The sequence below is a fragment of the Magnolia sinica genome, chromosome 14, assembly GCF_029962835.1.
Source record: "Magnolia sinica isolate HGM2019 chromosome 14, MsV1, whole genome shotgun sequence".
NCBI lineage: Eukaryota > Viridiplantae > Streptophyta > Magnoliopsida > Magnoliales > Magnoliaceae > Magnolia > Magnolia sinica.
In genome coordinates, this window is record NC_080586.1 from 3,249,968 (window position 1) to 3,267,369 (window position 17,402).

The 17,402-nt window shown below is 41.2% G+C and overlaps 1 protein-coding gene across 1 annotated transcript; it reads right to left on the minus strand.

Annotated features, from left to right (window-relative positions):
• Window positions 1–1,011: 1,011 nt before the first annotated feature.
• LOC131225258 (E3 ubiquitin-protein ligase hel2) lies at window positions 1,012–16,873 on the minus strand. The gene is made up of 7 exons (XM_058220756.1): window positions 16,547–16,873; window positions 12,202–12,507; window positions 5,572–5,780; window positions 3,507–3,555; window positions 3,305–3,394; window positions 3,051–3,113; window positions 1,012–2,669 (listed from the first exon to the last, which is right to left on the minus strand). Exons 1-7 carry the CDS (start codon window positions 16,712–16,714, stop codon window positions 1,047–1,049), a joined length of 2,508 nt encoding a protein of 835 aa, XP_058076739.1. The 5' UTR covers window positions 16,715–16,873; the 3' UTR covers window positions 1,012–1,046.
• Between the last annotated feature and the right edge of the window lie 529 nt (window positions 16,874–17,402).

Genomic DNA, 17,402 nt, shown 5'->3' on the forward strand with positions numbered 1-17,402 from the left:
TGGATCCATCATTTTCAAGGATACATGCTTTTAGGCCCTCATTAAAGGAAAATTATGACTCTTAAATGTATAAATATGCTTTTTTTCACCATTATTTAATTCTTAAATATGCAAATATGCGTATTTTAGCATCTCTAGAAGTTTCACCGAAAATTTTCACCATTTTCCCATGTTTTCCTGGTGATATTATCAACGGAAACTATATTGTATCCATATCCTTTGCCAGCAAAACTTGTAGTGATACCAACACTTCAAACACTGGCTATACCATATCCCTTGCCAGCTAAACTTGTAGTGATACCAATACTTCAAACACTTGCCATACCGAGGAAAACAACTTGGAGCGGGACACCCAAGCTGAATGCCCGCACTTGATTTTTACCGGCCATTTCATGAAATCCATTGGCACCATCAGATGCCTCTTCCCAAGTTGAGAGACGTGCACCCTGGATTATTTTTTTAGGCCCACCGTGATGATCATATGGAATCAACTCCAACCATTAGATGCCACACAAAAATTTAGGCCTACAGCCCAAAAATCAGGGCCATCCATTCAAAAGAGAGAACAAAAGCAAAACATGGGAATCTAGGTTGCGTAAATTACTAAAAGAACAAAAGACAGATGTCAGGCAACTCAGAACATAAAGCCCAGCACCTGTATTTTTTCTCACGAGAACAAGGGAATAAAAGACGAGTATATATTGCATCCCACTTCACAATTTGATATAATCACCCACAAAAAAAAAAATGGAAGACCAAAACACTGCAGCTTGCCCGCTACCTTGCTCCAACCATTCAAACTATTTCCTTGCACCCCCATCGGCAATTAACCTCCAAACATACCTGCTTTTAGACAAAAGCACAAACACAGCAGAAAGATATTTCCTTTGATACAACCATATCAAAATGGGAAATAAGCAGTGAACACAGTTGTGAAAGAACAGGCCCCACTGCATTTTCACTCCACCAAACTCTCAAACTCCGTTTTCTTTTTTTCCTTTTTTTTTAAAAAAATCCGGCAAATAACTCCCAACCAAAAAAAGGTGTCATTTCGCGGGACCCTTCTGAGTTCGTGCTACGAGCTTTTGTCCACCGCCATTCTTCCAAACACCACGAACTGGCAAACCTTCGGATGGGTCCACGTTTTCTGCCGTTTCTTCCTCGCGTTCAGGGCTCACACCCGAACGCCCAATGCCAAAAAGAGCTGCTGCTGAGCCATCACCAAGACGGACTCTATGAAACTTTGATGTCTTCCGTCGCTGTTTGGTGTTTCCTCCACCGCCCAAATTCTGGTTAGAGCCACCACCATTTGACTGAGATTCATTGTTGCTGCTCAAATCGGCCGCTCCCAAACTAGCAGAAGTTGGTTCTGCTCGCTCTTCCATCGAAGACACCATTGGTTTTCCCTTGGCAGCACGGTACCCATCTTTCAACAATACCTCCACCTCCTCTGAAGGCTTGTAGCTTGCCTGCAGTTTCCTCACTGTGTTTATAACACTATCTGCCAATATATCCTTTGCATTAATTTCTGCACCATCCATGAATTTATCTTTCCCCTTGCGAGAACCCTTGCCACCTTTTGTGCCACTGCTATTGCCAATGCCATTTTCTTGCGGGCCATCACTCCGCAAACTGGCATTATAAGTCTCGACAAGCTCTCTCTGCTTCCGAGGATCAGGACACAGCTTAGCAAGCTCAAGAACGAGATGAGAAAGCCCAAACTGCTGTACATATGCAAGGTACTCTGGCGTACCAATTACACCTTGGCGATACTCTGACGAGATCTCCTTAAAAGCCGTGTACTTGTTTTCATCCATTTCTAACGCAGCTCGAATCCTCTCCACCAAAGACTTATTTGCAGTCTGAACATCTTCCACATTCAGCAAGTGCTGGCCAATTGCAGGCTGCACTTGGTTATGGCTGCTTCCTGAAGAAGCAACCTTACCAGACATGGAAGAGCTTGATGAACCTCTATCGACAAGGTTAGGAGCTGATACAGAGTGGCTAACCCTACCGATACTACTTGAATTCCACGGGCAACTTGCAGAGCTGGGTTCTGCATGTCCATGAATGGTTGCTGGCCTTGCCTGGGATGAACTTGAAGAACTAGATGATATCGGTCCATGATTTATTGCCGGCCAACTGGGGGTTGCAGAACTAGATGGAAGAAATACACCTGTTCTAGGTCTACCCCTGCCAAAGTTGAGAACCCTTTCACCGTCCTTGTTGAGAACCCTTACACCACCCTGCTTGCGACGAAGGCGGGCTGCCATCGTGCTCCCCTGTGGTCCTTCTGAATCATGTTTGGGCATCTGTTGGCTACTGCTTGGTGCCCCAGAGAGAGGAGGAAAGGAAGATGCTTCCAGAGGAGCATTCAAACTTTGGGCAGCCGCCGCCTGAAGGTACCTTGAGGATGGCTCTGAATCTGGCGTGATGACTAATGATTCAAATGGATCCAAGGCAGCACCAATTTCACTCACCTCCCCATGATCGTCAACTAACTGCAAACTTGAAGGGACATGATTCAAGTTGTCTGCATTGGCAGTTTCAATACTTGCTTGAATGGCCAAGGAAAATTGATCGTCAGATGAATCAGGACGGGATCCACGTCCTCTTCCTCGGCGCTGATCCTGAACACTATTGCGCCGATATCGGAAGCTCGTTGGTATCTAGATAGTAAGGAGTATGTCACGATCATAGTCAGAACAGCAGGCACCAAAAGTAAATTTGCATAGTTCGAATGCAAAAGCTGGCCATGAGAAATGACCATGACGTGGAAATGAGGTAAGAATGTTTTGACAATCATGAAAGTTATCAGCTGAAAAAATGGGGGAGAGAGAGAGAAGTCCACATTTGTGATAAAGGACTAGAACTTAAAAAAGAAAAGTTTGCATCCAGCTCTTTAATTGAGCTTAGTGCAGGACCCTACCAGAGGGAAGAACCAGGCTCAAGTCCCACCGATGTACAGCTTTCCATCCTACCGGAACCCCTATGTACGCCGAGCCACACACACACACACACACAGAGAAGAGTGAAAAGTTAATACACACCTGAAGTGCAGCATTGCGCTTAGAGCGAGACATGTGCCCCCCATGTTCAATAGTATTATGCCTCTAAACAACACAAATGACAAATAAAAATGAATTAAAACTGAGGGTTGGAATTTTTAAACCAAAATAAATGATGAGAAACCAGCACATGTAGCCAAAATAATGCAAAATTATGAATCGCATCAGCACAAACAAAAGTTAAATAATAATAACAATAAAACAAAGTATTCATGCACTATGCATAAAGAGATCACCTTCATTTCTGATTCTGATTGAAAAACAACAAACTTCTTGACAAGGCATGCTTCATTCTCACACAGGAAATGTTCATTGCGGAAATGAATCTGTGACAGATTTTATATTTAAATATAACAAGATTTCAAACTCAGCGAAGTAAAGAAACTGAATAAAAATTATGTCACCAGAAATTATAATGTCTGTGTGTGTCTGTATTACCTCTAAGTCATCATAATTTTTGTAATATTCATATTGTCCCGGATGCTGCCTGCATTTATCAAAGTAGATTTTGGGTTTATGTCAGCAGTTGTGTATAATTTTATAACTAAATTCTCTTTTCTTAATGGAGGGTCTTGGTGGGCTTAATCAGTGGATTCCAGATGGACTGGGAATTTTCAAGTGTCCCATCTTCAGTTCACGGACACCACTATATTATTTTGCGACATAGATTAACACGGGTTGACAATCTTAGAAAGATAATTTACTGCTTTTAAGCGGCGTGGGGATTGAGGGTGAACGTGCAAAAAAGTGAGATACTGAGTAGGGGTGGCCAAAGAGAAAGTACAGACGTTGTCAGGAGTGTTTGGGTGTAGGTTGGACTCGTTTCCATCTCTATGTACGTGGCGTTACCACTATGCATTAGTAAACCCACCAAGCAACTATGTAATCGGATCATTGAAAAGTTTGAAAGGAAATTGTCATTTTGGAAGCGAAGGCACCTATCTTTTTGGGAGGAAGGAACACTTTAATCAAGGCAGATCTATCAAATATCCCATTTATTTTCTAACAATGTTCAAATGCCCTCAAGGTGTGCTAAAGAAATTGGAAAGGCTTAGAAGGGACTTCCTATGGAGTGGACAGGAGGAGAGAAGTAAATTGCATCTAATGAAATGGGACGACATAAAGAAATTGGGCAACAAGGATCTCCTGGGAAAATGGCATTGGAGATTCAGCAGGGAGGGAAGTCATGGTGAGGTAGTTTAGGGCAGAGGGAAAGGGATGGTGGCCAAAGAAATCAACACTATATAAGGCTATGGGAGTATAGAAGGCAAAAGTGAGTGTGGGGGAAAGATTCAATAATGGGCTGGGATTTACAGTGGGAGATGGAAGAAGGATGAGATTTGGAAGGACGTGGGGGGGGGAGGGATGGTAGGCTGCAAGATGCTTACCTAAGGCTGGCAACAATTTCTATGGATCTAGAATGTTCAAAAAAAAATTTTACGTGGATGTAGAAGCAATGATAGCCCAATGCTTCCTCTAGTCACAGGCAGAGCATGGACGCCCCATTGTCGGAGGAATTTGAGAGGTGGAGGAATTCATAAGTTTATCGAAACAACTACTGGGCATGATGCTGTTGTTGGAGCCGGACTCGATCATGTGATAAGCGAACAATTCAGGACAGCTCTTAATGAAATCCTTCTACAAGATGTTGTGCGGTCCCTGTCTGGTAGTAGGAAGGGTGCACTGCACGTCCCTATGGTCATATGGTGTCCCTCTCAAGGTAGTGGCATTCACATGGCTAGTAGGGTGGAACAAGGTGGTTACGATGCTAACTAGGGCTGTCAATGGGCCAGGCCTGGGATTGGTCTTGGCCCGGTTTTTGAACTGTTTCGGGCCAGGCCTATTCAAAATTCTGATTTTGCAGGCCCAAGACCGGCCCGCTGGTTTCATAAGGGGACTACAACAATCTACCATAAGACAAAAGATCTTCTAAAGAGAGTTGATTTGGACCGGGTATCTAAAGACCTTCAAGAAGTCTTCCGCCATGGAGATAAGACCCAGTTTACATGGACAAACTAAGAAAGAGAGGGTTGTACGTTACCAACGCATGTATGCTATGTTGGCAGAATGAAGAATCAATTGATCATCTCTTCATTAATTGCTCTTTTACGAGGGAGGTTTGGGAAAGCTTCCTGAAAATTTTTGGGGCGGCCTGGGTGATGCCAAAAACCATTGTGGATTTTTTTAGGTCATGAGTCAGGGAAGAGGGCAAAAGGGTTTGGAGATTGGCAATGCTTGCAGGTTTATGGGCAATTTGGGGGGAAAGGAATAACCAGTGCTTTTGCAACACAACAATTGTGTTTCAATATGGCAAAGATGAATGTAATTGAATGGGCTTCGGTGTCCGATACTTCAATCGGACATGAATTATCCTGTAATGGACGGGGTGCCTTGTAATTTTTTGCCCACTTGGCCCTTTTTTAATAAAATAAATTCATCATCTTAAATATAAAATTAAAAATAAAAATAAAAAAAATCTATGAGAAAAAGAAAAGCAAAGTACCTTTGGCATATATGACAAGTATAGTGTTCAGTAGACATATGTAAGTACAGCTCATTATCTCCATAAAATGGGCTTCTGCAGAACTCACAAATAGGATGCCCTGAGAAGCCACCCCGTTCATTCTCACTGCCATCCACCTCTGAATCACCAGTGTTTATGTGTTGATTCAACTGTGCTCTAGTATAAAGCTTTTGTTCACAAATAAATACCTGCTTCAACATCCAAATTAGAGTCAGTAATAGCATTCTATAAAGAAAGAAAACAGGGTTGGAAGTATGCAGCTTGACAGATACCAGCTTGAAAAATATTAAGTGCATCGTTGTTCACATTTTTCCAGCAGAAATAATGCTATGAAATTGATGTTTTTTTGTTTTTTTTCGATAGAATGGATATATTTAGTTGAAAATTGGTTGAATTGTGGTTTTTCACAAGACATCCGCAATTGCCTCCGTAGCCCCTGCGACTACTCAAGGGGCAACAGAGGAGTTCGTTAAACCCTGGGAAAATGAAATGCTAACCCAGCAGCAGCAACTCTTACTTCCCTAAGGGCCCATTTGGACGCACCCTCCAAAGGGGCGTTTGATGGCTAAACACTGTTATGATCCAAACAGCAGTTGACGACATGCTTTTGGTTGCACTTTGCAAACCCACATCTCACCTTCCACTAGACAAAACAGGAGCTAAAACTCTGACTCGACAAAAACCAATCAGATTGGTTTTTGATGACTCAATCGAAAAAGCATGTTTAGAACCCCCATTTTATGGCACCTCCTCTTTGAGGAAGTGCTTCCAAACAGGCCCTAAAGACATCCTCAATAGCCTCAGGAACCCAGCAAACCGCTTTAGCCAAGAAACAACAGCCAGGACTGATCCTTCTACAATGATCTCAAAACTAGAAAAATTAAAGAGAATCGGCATCACGGTCTCCTGAAGCGCCAGAGCTGAGTCGTAAACCGAGCTATCAGCCACCACAGGCCCAGAGAAAGCTGGTTCCATCTTCCCTTGAGGGTTAAGAAGAAGGCCTCCGATACCAGCTTTGCCCGAGTCACAGCACCAAGCTCCATGGTACTGCAATATCCAGGTTTGTGCGCCTTGATTAAGATGATTAGGAACCTCGATCTCTTGATCCAGATCAGACCAAAGCATCTCTTTCCAACAAGGTTGGCAAGCTCACAACTCGGACTCAACTCAGTCAGCCCACAAAACTTGACTCGGGCAAGTCAACAAAGTGACTTGTGCTAGTCATGTTTTAATCAGTTTAAAAGTTTTTTTACACGCTATAAAATGTATATTATAAATATAGGAGAAGAGGGACAAAAAAGTTATTCATCTTCATGTAAAAGTAATTCATATACTACTCACCACCCAGTCACCTGCTTAAACCTATGTGGGACCCACCATCTTGTTTGTACTGCATCCAACCCACCCATTAAAGAGCCCCACCATGGTGATGGGATGCTTTGAACTCGGGCCAACGCAATCAGTGGGTGGCCCGCATCATAGAAAACAATTGAAAGCAGCCCACATGAGGGTTGGCTGGATCTAATTTATGCACGTCCAAAATTTAGTAGGGTGTCTCCCCCCCCCCCCCCCTTCCAAAAAAAAAAAAAAAAAAAACTCTAAATTTATGTGGTGAACCACATGAGGGTTGGCTGGATCTAATTTATGCACGTCCAAAATTCAGTGGGGTGTCCCCCCCCCCTTCCAAAAAAAAAAAAACTCTAAATTTATGTGGTGAACCACATGATGGTTGGATGGATCTAATTTATGCAAGTCCAAATTTCAGTGGGGCGCACCCTTTTGGATGGGTTTGGACGTGGTACACACTGATGGTGGGGCACATGCCACTCATTCCATAGGGCCTTGTAGAGGAATTCTTGTGAGAAACTTTGACGCTCCGACAGAGTGTCGGGGATGATGCGCAGCACCTATACATAACTTGGAAATTGCATATTTGAAATGTAGTTCGAATTTAACCACCCAAATTCTGGGTACCAGTCTAAATCTATCAAGACCCAAAATTTGCAATTATTTGATTAGCTAACTGTCCGATTGATCGACATTTATTGGACGGTTAGAAATGAGTCAATGACAATATCCAACAGTCTTGTTTCAAGAAACAGGTGTTCACAAATTGGGGTTTAGGACTGTTAGAACAATCTGGTTTTGGAAATTTGACTAAACAACAGTGAGTCCCACAATTTCACCGGTGCCATTTGACTCAATGCATGCCTCGTGTACAATTTCTCAGTGCCTGAGTATCAAGTTATATCATACATAGCCTGAGTATTAAATATTCTTGTTTCATGCCGTTTCCACTGCTCTTGTGCTTCAGTGGTTTGATGGAATGAACAGTGTGCATGGGTTCTTCAGATTGTTTATGGAGAGGAAGATGGAGAAGCAGAATTTAGATGTGGGAATTCGGGATTTTGATGGAGAAGAAGATGGAAAGGTGGAATTTGAATGAAAGAGAGAGAGGATTGAGAAAAATGAGGAAGGAGAAGGCTGGAGCAGTTGGAGTTCTGGAAACTTCTCCATGAGATGGAGAGTGGGACAGAGATGTCCTGACTCGTGCAGTTTTTGTCACTCAGATGAGTCACTTAGTCACTCAAAAACCAGTTCAATTTTGGTCCCTACTATTTTGACTCGGAAGGGTTTTAAAAATGATTGGCAAGTAATCCAACCTTGCTTTCCAACTTCTGGACACATCCAACGAGACACTGTTGAACAGTTTGTGATTCATCGCTGTTGAACAGCTTCATTGCTCACGCCATTGAACAATATGGGAAAAACCAATTAATTGATCTCTCTGTCGTCGTCATCGCTGTCAATGTTGTCATCATCATCATCATGCCCAAATTTCTTGCAGCCAAAAGTACAATTTAAAATATTATGAAGGGATGAAATGTGGCCAGAATTAAATTACGATGCTCTTCTTTTTCTTTTCTTTTTTCTCTTTTTTCTTTTTCTTTTTTTGAAAGTTGACAACAATTTTATTAAAAAGAGCAATAAGCTCAGAAACACAAAAAACAAAGTTACACCAGCCAAGAAAGACCAATCCTTTTGGTCAAAGTACTTTATACAAGAAGCCCACCCTATTTCATCCATTTTAGCCCTTTTATATACATCCGCCTCCTGCCAGCACTAGTTTTGGAAACACCTATCGTTACTGTCCCCCCAAATGGCCCATAATACAGCCATCATAACTAGCTTCCACACCAAGGTCCCCATTTTCCTCAACCCATCACTAGGCCAAGCTAATAACAAATCTCCAATATATTTCGTCATCACCCAGGCTATGCCAAAAAGAAAAAAAGCAATGAATTTTTCCCACACCTTCTGAGCAAAAGAACAGTGGATAAATAAATTAATCACCATTTCTGCCCCCCTCATGCACATCACACGGCAATTAGGTAAATACTAACAATCTCTTTTGGAGATTGTTGCGGTAAGGTTTCTACCTGCCAACCATGTGAAAGCCACTACTTTGGGAGAAGCAATGCTCAACCATACAAAAGAAAGAGCACCGCTTCCCTTGGCCAAAGCTGAATGCCCAAATAGCTCATAGAAGGATCAGACCAAAAATCGCCCCAATTTTTTCCAAGGACCGCACCATGGAATCCTTTTATCGCCTGAGTGAAATTTAAGACGGCGAAGCCAGTCCAAAAGTCAAGTGAAATCCTCTGGTTTGCCGTCCGAAAAATTCTTTCATGGTGGGTACCATACCACTGAATCACCAATAAGCGAAAAGCATTGATCAGCAGTCCCCTCCAAATCCGCTGCTACTTTGGCTATAGACGGAAAGGCAAATAGAAGCGTGCACTACCTAATCCACAAATCCTTCCAAAATCAAATTCTTTTTCCATCGTCCCAAGAGAAGCGGAGTGCCGGAGTCCATCATTAAACTTGCTTGTCAAAGATGTGACCCCTCTCCACAGCCCAAATGCCCTATAAAGAGATGAATTCTTCGCCCAACATCCCTCTCGAAGCCCGAAATAAGCCTTTTGGCGAACCATTCACCAATATTGAGAATCTAGTTGAACTAATACTCATACATCCAATTTCTCCATCACTGCCAACAAACCTAGACTCCCCAACATGTAATCGAGGAATCCCCAGTCTGTGTGGTCATACGCCTCTTCAAGATCCAAATTACACACAACCCCTTCTTCTCTTCCCTATGCCTCACACCCAAACATTAATGAGCAACAAGAGCATTGTCCAATATTGCCAACCCGTTACAAATGCTCCTTGGGACTCTGAAATAACCTTGTCCAAAACCACTAGAAACCCTTGTAGCTAAGATCTTTACGGGGATTTTACATTAGCCTCCAATTAGACTGATAGGGCAAAAATCACGTACGCATTCCGCTCCCTCTATTTTGGAATTAGTACAATGAAGAAGCTCCTAAATTCTAACGAGAGGTGGCTCCTCCCCCAAAACTCAGCGATAAAGTTGAGCAAGTCTTCTGTTTAACTGATTCCCAAAAGATTTGGGGAAAAAAATGCCATTAAAAAACCATCCGATCCTGGTTCTTTGTCCCCACCTAAAGAATCCATTGCTGCCACAACCTCATCCACTAAGATTGGATTTTCAATACTTTCTGCTTCCACCAATGTTAACTGGTTGAAATATAAATGATCCAATCGAGGTCTCTCCCAACCCTCATCTACCAACATTTTTTGATAAAATTGCACAATGTTGTCGCAGATACGATTTATCTTCCACCCTCCTACCTTCCACAAGTATGCTATGAATTCCATTGTTTCTAGCACAAGCATTGGCAATACTATGAAGAAAAAAAAAAAACTTGGTATTTTTGTCCAATTCCTTCAACCACATTGCTCAAGATCATTGCCGCCATTTTATCTCCTCTTCCAAGAGCCGACTAATATAATTTTGTGATAGCTTTACACTCAATGCCGTTTCCTCTTGTTAGGCAAAGAGGCCTTCTTAGGCTTGTTTCGGGTGAGAGAGAGAGAGAGAGAGAGAGAGAGAGAGAGAGAGAGAGAGAGAGAGACAGACAAACAAACAAACAAACATACATACATTTGGTTTAATAAAAAAAAGAGAGACGTTCCAGAAAGTTGAATGGACACCCTATATTGGTGATTACCCTTCGTTGGGTAATAATGATTATCTACGTTTGGACATGTAGTAATTAGCATACGCTTGAGATTTGTGGGTCCCACTCATGATCTGCATGTGGAATTCAATCCGTACATCTGGGGCGGAGGTGACAAAGATAGGCAGACATTTGGTTTAATAAAAATGAGAGACATTTGAGAAAGTTGAATGGACACACTATATTGGTGATTGCCATTCAGTGGGAAATAATGATTATCTACGTTTGGACGTGTGGTAATTAGCATACGCTTGAGATATGTGGGGCCAATTCATGATGTATTTGGAATTCAATCCGTGCATCTAGTGCGCCTCCTCATGCACACCATACATCCCTAGAATCATCCTAATCCAAAACTAGGTAGGAAATACCACAGGAGGCAGTGCACAATTATGCCTTAAGCAATGTCCCAATTGTTCCCTTTTGTGCAGCCCGCTTGAGTTGTGATTAGGCTGAAATTTTGGGTTATAGGCATGACATGAGGGTTTTCATCTAGCGAACAGGTTGGATGGCATTAAGCCACTAAGTCATCAACGTAGGCCCCAAGCATCTCCAAAATATGTAGTCATTACTGTATATATGATATATCTTCCACTTGATTTCACATAAAATCATAAATTCTCCCCAGTTACTACTAGTTTGATATTCAGGCATAGCATGATGCTTGATGCACAAACTCTAGAAATTGTACACATGGTTGTACATTAATCCAAGTTAAACTGACTAAATCGTGAAGTTCATTGTCTCTAAGTCACGATCCCAAACTCAAAGTGGTCGAAAGTGATTTGTGGACACTAGTTGGTTAAAATAGGTCTGTTGGATGCTATTCATTTTAAGTTTTAACCATCCAATAGATGTCCACCAATCGTGTCTTAATATTTAACAATTTAGTTAAAAAAATAATATTATTGGGTAAATTATGATTTTTTTTTAAAGCGGGTAAATAATGAAAATGCCTTTTGGTAATCAGGTAAGTGGATACAGATATATGGCAATATCCATATCCAACCTGCTTAGAAGTCCAGTAAGCAAGTAACTGGGTGATTGTGTAAAATTTTTGAATTGGCTAAAAAAAAAATGTCCCGTCCAATTTTCTCAGGTTGGATGTCGGGTGATCAGGTAAACGGATATCCATCGCCAGCCCTCCTCAAGAGGCTTGATTTAGTTTCAAAAAGTCACAGAAACGTACTAAGAAAATATGCTTTAAGGTTTTACTCCACTCCATCATATGTATTATTCACATTACGGTTTTTATTTAAAGGAAAGTAGAAAAGAAAAGAAGGAAAAAACTGTCTTCAACATTCAATTTGCAATTAGAGCCTAACAAACCCTTCAATAAACTATGAAGGGATGACACGAGGAATTATTTTTTTCTGAGTAACAATTCAGTATTAATTGTTTTGCATCAGAAATTTAAGCTTCCATCTTCCAAACTAAGGCACTAATGAAAAAACTTTCAAATTAAGGCAAGCAGAAGCCCAGAATATACAGTAAGGGTACTTGCCTTTCTCCCTTCCAAGCATAAATTGCACATGACCAATCTATGCCTGTGGTATAAATGGCCCTTCAATTGCTCAATGTTTCTGAACTTGCTCCTTCTCTTTACCCCATCACTCCCTTGTTCCTCTCCATATTTATCACAAATGCTGCATGAGAGCCTACACATCGCCTTAATCATCCTGTAGTGATCCACGTCATCGAAGTATGCTTGCGTGTCCTCATGGTACCAATATTCTCCTACTCGACCCTCTGTAGCATCACTTGGGAAGACAGAAAAATCACTTATTGTCCTTGTATAATCTCCCAGCGCCTGTCAAATCAACCAGAAATAAAAAGCCGTAAGTTCTAAAGGAAACGGTAAAGAATATATCCCAGACTATCAGTAAATATGAATAAAGAATAGACATGAAGAAACTGAAAAATGAGCAAAAGGAAAACTCTTAACTGTGAAGATGAACACTAAAACATAGAGAACAAGATTCTAAAAACCTATAATGAGGGTGCTTGGATCGATGGAAAACAAAGCAAACCATGGAAATGAAATTGATTTCCACAGCATGACATTCTTCCTTGTCTGCTTCGATTGGTGGAAACAACTGAGGAAAGGAAATCAATTCCCTCGTATGAGAAGGTTTCTCTCATTCGCGAAAGATAAGAGGAATGAGGAAATTGATTTCCTTTTCCTCTCTAAAACCTAGGAAATGGAGATTTCCACCCCTTCTTACCATTGACCATTTCCATTGAAATCATATATGCTAAAACAAAGTTATTTAAGGACTCTTTTCCAGATATTTCCTTTTCCATAGTTTCCCTAAAGATGTGATGTTTTCCTTTCCTCGTCCACTTAATGTTTCCACCAATCAAAACAAGCCGAAAGAAAATTAGGTCTAGAAATCGATTCCCATTTCACTTGTCCTGAAAGAAAGAGTAAAATCATTTCCCAAAAAAAATGTTAATTCTGCATTTCCATTGTTACAAGAGAAGACTTTTGCTTTTTTTATCATTGACTTCTTTTTTTCTTTTTTTTTGAAAGGAAACGAAATTTTATTAAAAGAAAGCGCTAAAGAAAAATCTAAGGTGAAAAGAATAGCTACATCCCAAACAAGGAAGACAAGTTACAACCATCAAGGGCCTTTAAACAAGAGGCACATCCTATTACATCTAGCTTTACCCTTCTAAACATGTCCAACACCAACCCACTCTTATTTCCAAAGCACCAACCGTTCCTTTCTCTCCAAGGAGCCCATAAGACTACCATCAACACAAGCCACCACCGACCCTTCCTTCTTCCCCAACACATTCTTATTTCGAAAGCACCAACTGTTCCTTTCCCCCCAAGGAGCCCATAAGACCACCATCAAGACAAGACACCACACCACCCTTCCTTCTCCCCAACCCCTCCTCCATGCCATGCCAAGAGAAGATCTTCAATTAACCCCAACATCACCCACAATACTTTAAAAAGAACGAGGAAGCTCTCCCACACCCTTTGAGCAAATGGCCAATGGATAAAGAGATGATCAACCAACTCTGCATTTTTCATGCACAACGCGCAAATGTTGGGAAGCATCATCACCCTTTTTTAAGATTATCTATTGTGAGCACCCTCTTCTAGCCGACCGATCAAACAAATGTTGCCATCTTAGGAGGGGCACCATAGAATCAAAATTAGAGGTGTGGTCACTTCTCTCCTAGCGATGATCTCCAAAGTTACTTGTAGAATGAACGGACAAAGAAGCAACCCAACCCATCCTTATTCCACACCATCGCATCCCTCTCACATAAGGATGGGTAGCAACAAAGATGCTCTAGAAGCCCAATGAACTCGTCTACTTTCTCATCCAACAAATTCCGTCTGCAAGTGGGAGACTAAACAACTACATCTCCATGTGTGTGACAACGTTGGGTAATAGGAATATTCATTCCAAAAATAGCTAGGCTAACCTTGGAAACTCAATCTGGAGTTCTCTCTCTGATCCATAAATCATCCCAAAAACAAATCCTCTTACCATCACCAAAAGAAAATCTAACCCCCTCCTTAAACTTAATTTCCAGCCTAGTAATCGCCTTCCACAAACCTCTAGTGTTATATAATAAAGAGTCCCTAACCCACCATCTCCTTTCCTCAAATCATATACTTGCTTGTGAATTACAATTACCTCTCTCCACAAGCTCCCTTCTTTTGTGTCCAACCTCCACAGCCATTTGCCTAATAAAGCAAGGTTCACAATTTCTAGATCCCTTATTCTTGCTCCCCCTTCTCCATAAGGCTAACACACCCTTACCCATCTCGACAGGTGAATTTTTTGTATTTCTTCAGTACCCCACTACAAAAAGTCCCGTCTTCACCCCTCCAGCCTATCCAAAAGACATTTTAGACACCTAAAGAGTCAAGAGAGACATGAAATCAAGCGGCAGATTTGACAAAGTTGTTTTAGTTAATATTAGTCGCCGCCCAAAGAGAGATACCGACTCTTCCATCCCGACAACTTTCTTTCTACCATTTTGATACCTTATCTCACAGATGCCTCGCAAGTTTGCCAGCACATAAGGGAAGACGGAAATACGATGAGGGGAAAGGCCTTGCACAACACACAAGCACCTCTGCCAATCTCACCACCCCATTCCTGGTGATATCACCTAGCATCACACTCTTAAAATTATTAACCTTCAAGCCTAAGACCACTTCAAAGCGTCTCATATTTTTTCTCAAATTTTCTACTATATCATCATATGCATCACAAAATAAAATGATGCCATCACCGCACTAAAGGTGAGAAATCTGAATTTCCGTGTTCTCCACCCTAAACCCCCTCGAATAAGGCCAACCAATTGACTTCTATCCAACATCTTACGGAGCGCTTATGCAACCACCACAAATGGAAGAGGGGAGAGTGGATCACCCTGCCGGAGTCCTCTTGATGCCTTAAAGAAGCCTTTAGGAGACCTATCGACCTAAATGGAAAACTTGGCCACCAATTCCATTTTTTGTTCTACCTTCTCCACTTCTGCCCGAATCTCAATGCCCCAACATATGGTCAAAGAAGTCACAATCAACATGATCATAAGCTTTCTCAATATCCAACTTGCATATAATACCCTTTTTTACTTCCCTATGCGATAAGTTGATGCACTCATAAGCTACAAGGGGACTATCGAGAATTTTTCTACCTGCAACAAATGCACATTGGAAAAGGATTACGTTTGCAAACCACATGAAACCTGAAAGGTGAGATTTTAGCTAAAATCTTATATGGTCCCCCAATAAAGCTAATTGATCTAAAATCTTTCAAACATTTTACGCCTTCAACTTTCGGAATAATAGCAATGAATGAAACTCCTAATTCCAACGACAATCAGCCTCTATCGAAAGACTCACCACAAAACTGGAAAAAAAAAAAAAAAAAAAGCTATAGGGAAGCCATCTGGACCCGGGGATCATTGACCTTCTAAAAATTTCATGGAAATCAAATGTGTTAAAGCAAACATGTTAAAATGAATTCTATTCCACATATGTACCTTTCCCTAATGTGATGTTTGGTTTTCTGTATCCATGTTTTGTTTCCACCAATCCAATCGGGATAAGCAAAATTGCATCCGATGAATAGCAATTACTATTTTCCAAGGCACTCATGGGAGAATCAACAATGTAGATGCTAAAAAACTTTTTTCCAATGAAAAGCATGAATAGTAAAAACCTCCACTTTCCAACAGGGATATAATCATGTCATCCTTCACTGAGGATGTGTAGTAACCTTGCCCCCCACTTGTACAAGTGAAGCCCACGGTTTGGTGATATGGACCCTTGATCAATATGGGCCCCACCATGGATAAAACACGCCACAAAAATCAGTCTGGAAGATCTGAACCCCTATGGTTCAAAGCCTGAAAATTGATGGTTAAGAAATATTCAGCAACAAATCCACGTTGAACTGAAAAAAGAAAAATAAAAAATAAAAATAAAAAAATGCCAACACTGGATGTCTATGATTTTCTTCGAATCATGGACCCCACTTGCACAAATCAGCCCAAGGACAATCCTCCTGATCACATAATTCCTACTCCAAAAAAATCCCGAATCCAAACAATCCAAGCAATCCAACAATTCCAGATAAAACACTACTCGAAAACAGAAAAATTAAAGGAAAAAAACAAAGCCAATCCGCCAATCAAATTCAACACCAACAAAACCCACAGTTTTCAACGGTAAAAATGAAAATCGAAGGAATCCAGCAATTCACATGATTTTCACAAAACACAAACCTCTCAGTCGAAGATAGATAAGATCACATATACAATGAATTGAATTACGGAATTAGAAACTTTCCTTGGATTCATGAAAATCTGACCTTGGTGACGAAGACGGATTGGGACTCCATCTTGCAGATGCAGCATCGGTGATCGTTGAGGACGAATCGAAGACGAGCCACGCAGGTTGAGCAGACCTCTCGGTGGCCGCACGATCCGTAGCCCACCCATTCCAGGGGCTCAGCGCAGACTGCACAGCTGTCGTCCATCTATGGAATCCTAGGGCAGTGGACAGAGAGATCTACGTTCTCGTATCGAGAGAAAGAGATCTAGATTTTCACAGAGCGCGCGCCTGGTTTTCCTAGGGTTTGTGCAGAGAGAGAGAGAGAGAGAGAGAGATTGCAGAGGATCCGTGCCAAGGGTATTTACTTAACCAGGAAGTGTCCGTCCTCTTTATGAAAATCGGATTGCGTACTGAGTTACTCGGTACGCTCGTATCGTACTGAGTAAACTCTATTGGATCCACCGTGAATGCGTGTGGTTTATCCATGCCGTCCATCCGTTTTTCCATATCATTTCAGGGCTTGAGACCAAATTTTAAATATATCCAAATCTTAAGTGGACCATATCACAGGAAAGATTGTAAATATTGATTTCCACCGTTGAAACCTTCCTACGGCCCACATTTTCCTAAGGCCCACATTGATATTTTGATTTATCATCCAAACTGTTCATAAGATCAAAAAGACATGGATTAATAAAAAACACAAATATCAGCTTGATCGAAAACTTCTGTGATCCCTGATAACTTTTCAATAATATACCTTCAATTCATACTGCTTCCGATGGTGTGGTCCACTTGAGATTTTTATACAGTTAATTTTTCGGTTAAAGCCATAAAATTGTCTGATAAAACTCATGGATGGAGTGGATAAAATTTATAAATGACATTAGACC